Source organism: Ammodytes marinus, assembly GCF_949987685.1.
Source record: "Ammodytes marinus genome assembly, chromosome: 5".
NCBI classification, from domain to species: Eukaryota; Metazoa; Chordata; class Actinopteri; order Uranoscopiformes; family Ammodytidae; genus Ammodytes; species Ammodytes marinus.
Window position 1 is genome coordinate 26,579,871 of NC_137234.1, and position 6,567 is coordinate 26,586,437.

Below are 6,567 nucleotides of genomic sequence, written 5' to 3' on the forward strand. Positions count from 1 at the left end.
TTTGATTATTATTTTTTCTATCACAAGTTGCAGAGAGTAGACATCGAGTATAACTTCAATTTGATATCATGCATAGGCTGCTACATGATGCATATTTTTAAGTGGCCTAAATGTTTATCAATTTGAAACCGAGGCAAGGGTGGATTCTTCCAGTATGTATTAAGCCTGTTTATATCACAATATGGCAAATGTAGGCTATGCAACATAATATTAGATAAAAAAAATTATAATAGGCCCTATTCAATAAACTAACAATCGATCTATCGTATCCATTTCGTCATCAGACGGATGTAAAACCAAAGCTACAACCACTCATTTCGATCTTTTAATTTGTGAAATATAATTAAATCCCTACAAAGAAGACTGTCAAAAGTTGCTCGCACACTAATGACCACAATCCCCACAATCCATCGGGCCGTTTACAGCTCTGAGTGCGTGCCCACGCACAGGAGCAGACACTGCACTGTGCGATCGTGCAGCCGGCCTCGGTGTTGGTTAGAGGTAAGTTTCTTTTACTTTATTTTAGGAAGCCCTCCTTTGGAATACTGAATGGAAACATGTACCGAAACAAAGAGCGCTGGTTATGTCTGAAATGTGTACACGTGTAGGCTTGTATAAGTTGTTGAATCGGCTGCCGTTGCCCGGTTTAGGGCTAACGTTGGGCACGCCTATATGTAGGATAGCTGCTCCGGTGTTCCAAAGCTGCGCGCGCGGGCCCGGGGTGGCATAAACACTTGACGGGGTCGGGATATTTTTAGCAAGCGGTGAAAGGGCCAATGACAGCCAGTTGGATATTTTATTATACTATCTATGGATATCGCCTGGAAATATAAATGATCTGACGTCCAATATTGTCTCGCGGCGAAGCATACGAACTGTCTTTGCCAACATAGGCTTAAGTCAACGCCAGAAAATAAGACAACACACAAGCTAGTAGTAGCTAGTTAGCTCGGGTTAAAATAGCCATACATGAGCATTTCTATGTTAACGCTTCTGAATGAGCTAACTTTGCGCTCCCTCTAGCCTTAAGTTTATTTACGTGGGCCTGCCTAGTGCCTACTAGATATGTCCCTATGGTATGTATGATATGTTTGGGACTTCAATGCTAATGGTCAGGTTTCAGTTTGTCCCAGTAACAACAGTGTTTGGATATGTGGGAGCACATGACTTGTGCTGTCAGTGTCACCCGACCGGAGACAGACGGCGTGCTCAGCATAACACCACTGCCATGTTAGTTAGTTAGGTAACGGTTAGTTACTTTCGAGATTTATTAGTGTGAAAGTATTTGTATACTTCTATAGGGCCCGCATTTTACATTAAATATATGATCGAAAAGATCATTTTGATCTAATTTTCCTACACTGGATTTAGACAATCCCAATCCTTCTCAGTATTGCCACACGTAAATAGCTATACACAGTTGCAATGACGGATATCATTTTAACATATGGTTAAAGGACTACTTCACCCATACGGAATCGGCGTTCTATCATTATAAAATCGCTATTATAATATAATGAATGAGGTTTTTCTTCCCTCAGTCTTCCCTTGGCCCAGCTGTCCTGTTAATCCTAACCCTACATATTACCATGTGTGATGTCACACTAGTAACATTTAGGGTTGGACAGTGAGACCATAAAACACTCTTTCTGTCTTTTCTCAGACATTTATACTACACAGGATCTCAGAGTTCAATACACCTTCATATTTCCACTGGTGAAGTAGGCTAGGTCTTTAATCATTTGTGATATACTGTACATGAGAAAATATAGAGCTCTGGAAAGTTGCACATGTGTTCGGTTGGAATGAGATCTGGTGACTGAAGGCCATAGGATAGTCATGTCATTCTAAACCTCTTTTTAAGCCTTTTTATTGAAATTAATAAGGAGCCTGCTACTGTTCTGTGTTTCTTTCTTGTTTTTTTCTGACTGCTCCCCTCCCACTCTGCCTCTCCCCAGTGTGTGTAGCCCGTAGCCAGGCAGGGTGAGTCAGGATGGTGGACCAGCCTTTGTGGGAGCAGATAGGATCCAGCTTCGTACAGCACTACTACCAGATGTTTGACTCGGACAGATCACAACTGGGATCCATATATGTGAGTAAACAGAACCCTGCTTTGGTTCAGTTAGGAGGTTGTCTCACCAGGAGGTGTGGATGCGAATGTGAATGAACTTTTTTCAATGATGCAACCCAAATCTAACATTTGGTACCTGCTGTGCTCTGTGTGCACATGTAATGACGGTGTGTGAGTCTGCTTTAATAGCTGTAGTGGGGCATCGTTGTGCTCTCACTAGAGAAACAAAGTTGTAGCAGTTTTCTTGATTTAATTGTAGATTCATCATCAGGTTTTTGCATTGTTTTCACAAAACAACCCATGTTAATAAGTGACTTGAATACATGAACACAATAAAAACTAGTTGACTTTGTGGATTCAATATAAGACCAAATAGTGATGTCACTCAAAACTGCTGTGTGTGCGTCCATGCCTGCTGCCACTCCCCGCTGTCCGCTGTCGGTATTCGACAAATGGTCAGACAAAGAGCTGAAGCCAACAGGAAACATTTGTGTCATACTGGGCTTTATTTAAGACTACGCAATACATCCAGCTGTCAATACCCTTAGGGCCTGCCTCAAAAAGCAAGGTCAGTTGAGTTATCTGCCTTCACCAAACATGGCAGAAACAATTAGTCAGCGAAGGAATTAGTTGATGAATAGCAATGTAATAATTTAATCGTTCCAGTGATTCTCCGATTCATTAAAGCCAAATTAACGGGTGAATATTTACTGTTTTCTCTGTCTTATTGTTTTCTCTGTCTCATTGAGTAAACCTAATTCGGCAAACTGAATCTTTCGATGATTTTGGACTGTAAATGGACTCCACTTATATAGTGCTTTTCCCTGGTTTTTCACAGACCCAAAGCGCTTTACATTGTTTTGTACACATTCATCCGATCTCACACGCATGCATACACCGATAGCAGGGTCTTACCCAAGGACACTTCGACATGTGGCGGGGAGGCGGGGCATCGAACCACCAACCCTGCATTCTAGTGGACACTTCGCGACAGCCACTGCATTTTTAAAAACTTTTTATAGACAAAAATATGGCCCAGTATATTAATTGTAAATAAAAATAATTGTTAGTTTTTGCAGCCTTTATTAAGGTATTATAAATAAAGGTAAGCATAAATAACGCTAATTTGGAAAAATTGCTTCCCGATTTGAATAAATAAGTGTACCGTCTAAAAAGAGTCAAAATATACATGAACATAATCAGGTGGTACAAGCCAAGTCAGTGCCTTAGATAGCAATTTATATTAAGCTTACTCTACAGGAGACTTATTTATCGAGAATCGCAACAAAAAAAATTACAAAACATTATCAAAAAGTATTGTCACGAAAAGTTTAAGCCTTCCTTTGTAATTAATGAATGAATCCTCCCTTTGTATCACTAGAGTTATGTGATGTGGCTCTTTTGACACACCTTCCATCTGCAAATAGCATCCTCTTCAATTCATTCTTTTCCCCCCTAACCTCTCTGTCTCTGCTCCATCCACACAGATCGATGCATCATGCCTCACGTGGGAAGGACAGCAGTTCCAGGGAAAAAGAGCAATTGTTGAGAAGCTCACTGTGAGTTTATCTGGGAACCCATTGCTTTATACAGATAGTCACACGTAACAGGTTGTGGGTGGTCCAAGTGAGAAACGCACTGTTCGATACATTCACATTCACATGCACACCGGAAACCAGGTTACTCTGAGAGATGTAGTGAACATGCTCTGTAGTAGCCTGGCTATTGTAAATCTGTATATACACATGTAGCAGACAGTCTAAGTTATCACATTTCTCTCCAACCCGTGTGGAACCACAGTCCAATGTATTATGGAAAGGAGCTTCAACAGGCCACTTCCTATGTGTGCGTGTTTGCGTCAGGGCATTTGAAATGACGGTGCAGTGACAGGACAGATCTTTGTCAAGTTTCCGTCTGGTTTTTTTGACAGATACACTAAACAGAAATTGCTCTTCTCATAGTCAGAGTCTATGAGATCTTCACGTACTAGATTGTTCCTTTGTTAGTGCTTTTAAATCTCAGTGCAGCTTTTCATACTGGGGACCACCTTGTCTCGGTTAAAAGGCTTAGGAAGTGGATGAGTATCTTCTTATTTCTACTCCACCGAGTCTTGGGTATGAATGGTTAGACCTCAGTCTCTTTGCCTCTTCTCTTAAAGGTGCAGTGTGTAGAATCTATTGGCATTTTTTAAAGAAAATACTTGGTAGAAATGGAATATAATATTCATAGGTATGTTGAAAATAAAAGTTGTTGTTTCTTTTATGACCTTAGAATGAGCCTTTTATATCTACATACCGTAGGAGTGGGTCACCCCATATGGAGGCCTCCATGTTGCACCACCATGTTTTCTACAGTAGCACAGAATGGACAAAGTTAACGGCCATATGCATTTTTACATATAGTGGGTGTCCTTGGAACATGCACCTGTTGGATGATGCCATATTCAGTAACTAGCTTATAGTCCTTGAAGGCCACTGTAGGTTCTGTAATTATGTGAAAGAGAGGGGTTATCAAGGAAGCGTTGCAATCCATAACTTTCTATAACTTTAGAAGTTTTAACTAGTTCAATGTATATCAGAGGAATCTCCTTGTTTTAGATTTAGGGGTTTCTATCAATGTCTGATAAACCTTTTTGAGTAATCTTCCTCTTGTGTATTCTTTGTGTGTGTGTGTGGCAGAGTCTCCCCTTCACAAAAATAGCGCATAGTATAACAGCGCAGGACCACCAGCCAACTCCAGACTGCTGCATCCTGAGTATGGTTGTAGGACAGCTTAAAGTAAGTTGTGCAATCATTCACATCCTGTTTTAGACCACGTCGTGTGTTGTTATAGCTAAATCATGACAAACTGAAATGTAAAGTAAATCATGTTAATAATTGAAGTAATATTTACTCATTTCTGTTACAACACTAACAAGTCCCCCTTAACAGGATTATCTTTAAAAAAGTATCATGTACCGTCATGAGAAAAAGTATTCAAGGGATATGTACCTTCTTTGATGGTTCGCAATACCCAGAAAAGAACATTTTGGCACTTTTTTGTTAACACTCACTTATTCCTTTTTCAAAACCAGATACAGCCAAAAATACCAACAATGCAACCCAATACACACCTCAAGCTCTTTTTCATAGTCTCCTGCCATCGACAGTCACTGACTCAATCTTTTGAGGTCATTTATCCGCCCCACCCTCTGGAGACACAACTTTTTAGTAGTAGTAGAGTAGGACACTCTCCAGGACCTGTATACACACTTTGATGTGTCAAATCACTGTTGTGTCCAATACGCTGGCTGCTTCAATCACAGTATCTGCAGCATGGGCTCATGGTTGACTTTTTCTTCGCCCTGGTGCTTGTGCTCACTTGAGTCTCTATAGTTGTTCTATGAGGAATCCCCTTAGCAAGCCATATTTTGTCTTAATTCTATTCTAAATTGTTCAGTTGGCTTTAATGATCTTCCCCACAATTGACATGCTGCCTTTTTGAAGTGTGCAATGATACATTTAATCACTGCGCTGAAACCCTTGCTATCTCTGTTTGTGTGTGTGTGTGTGTTTGCAGGCAGATGACGACCCCATCATGGGTTTCCATCAGAGTTTCATCCTGAAGAACATTAACGATGCATGGGTGTGCACCAATGACATGTTTAGGCTGGCCATTCACAACTTTGGCTAACCCCCCCCCTCCCTCCTCCTCCTCCCCCACTCTGGTGGACAGGGGCGGCCATAGTGAAGGGCAATGTGACGGAAGGAACGGAGGGAGGCGCTGAGGGCTTGGAGACGAGAGAACACTCATCCCTCCCTCCTGCCGTCTCATTTACGCCTGTTTGACAAACAAAGCAGACAACCGGATTTTAGATGTCAATCACTGTACCTCATCCAGGTGGGTTTGCAGACGACCACCACCACCACAGCAAGTAAGAACTGCGACATGTTTCTTTTTGCTGAGAGCCGGCCGACCAACCAAATCGCCCCTGTCTGCCACTCTGCCGAATTTTTTGCATGACGCTGGGAGTATTTACAATACCTGCACTCAAGCCACCAGAAAGACAGACAGCTGACCGACCGACGCCATTAACTCATACTCTGCTCTCCCACCCTTCTTTACTTAATTCTAACCCCCAATCTATTATGGCTGTCATAGCCTGGTTCTGTTAGCACCTGTTGTCGGCCCGGTTCGTAGAACCATTGTTGGCTTCTTCAGTTCCGACTTCTTGTGTTTGTAAGTTTGTTTTTTAGATGCCACTTGTGTGTTCTTCTTAGTGTGTTTAACAAAGTTCTATCATCCTTCACATTACTGTTTACTTTGCAATGATTGACTCTCTCATGCCGGGTTTTGCGTTGGCAAACCAAAGAATCATGGAGGAGTTCGGGAGGACATAAAGTTTGACCTTTGCGGTGTGATTGCCTCTGATCCTGCATATTCTCTCTTTGTCTTTTTTCATTTACACGACATGTCTTGCAGTTAATATGGACTACAGCCACGATAGACAATAAAAC

At 41.6% G+C, this 6,567-nt stretch overlaps 1 protein-coding gene across 1 annotated transcript; it reads left to right on the forward strand.

The window, feature by feature from the left end:
- The first annotated feature begins 437 nt into the window (after window positions 1-437).
- nutf2 (nuclear transport factor 2) lies at window positions 438-6,567 on the forward strand. Its single transcript, XM_080027477.1, has 5 exons — window positions 438-501; window positions 1,959-2,092; window positions 3,559-3,630; window positions 4,750-4,848; window positions 5,630-6,567. Exons 2-5 carry the CDS (start codon window positions 1,994-1,996, stop codon window positions 5,741-5,743), a joined length of 384 nt encoding a protein of 127 aa, XP_079883603.1. The 5' UTR covers window positions 438-501; window positions 1,959-1,993; the 3' UTR covers window positions 5,744-6,567.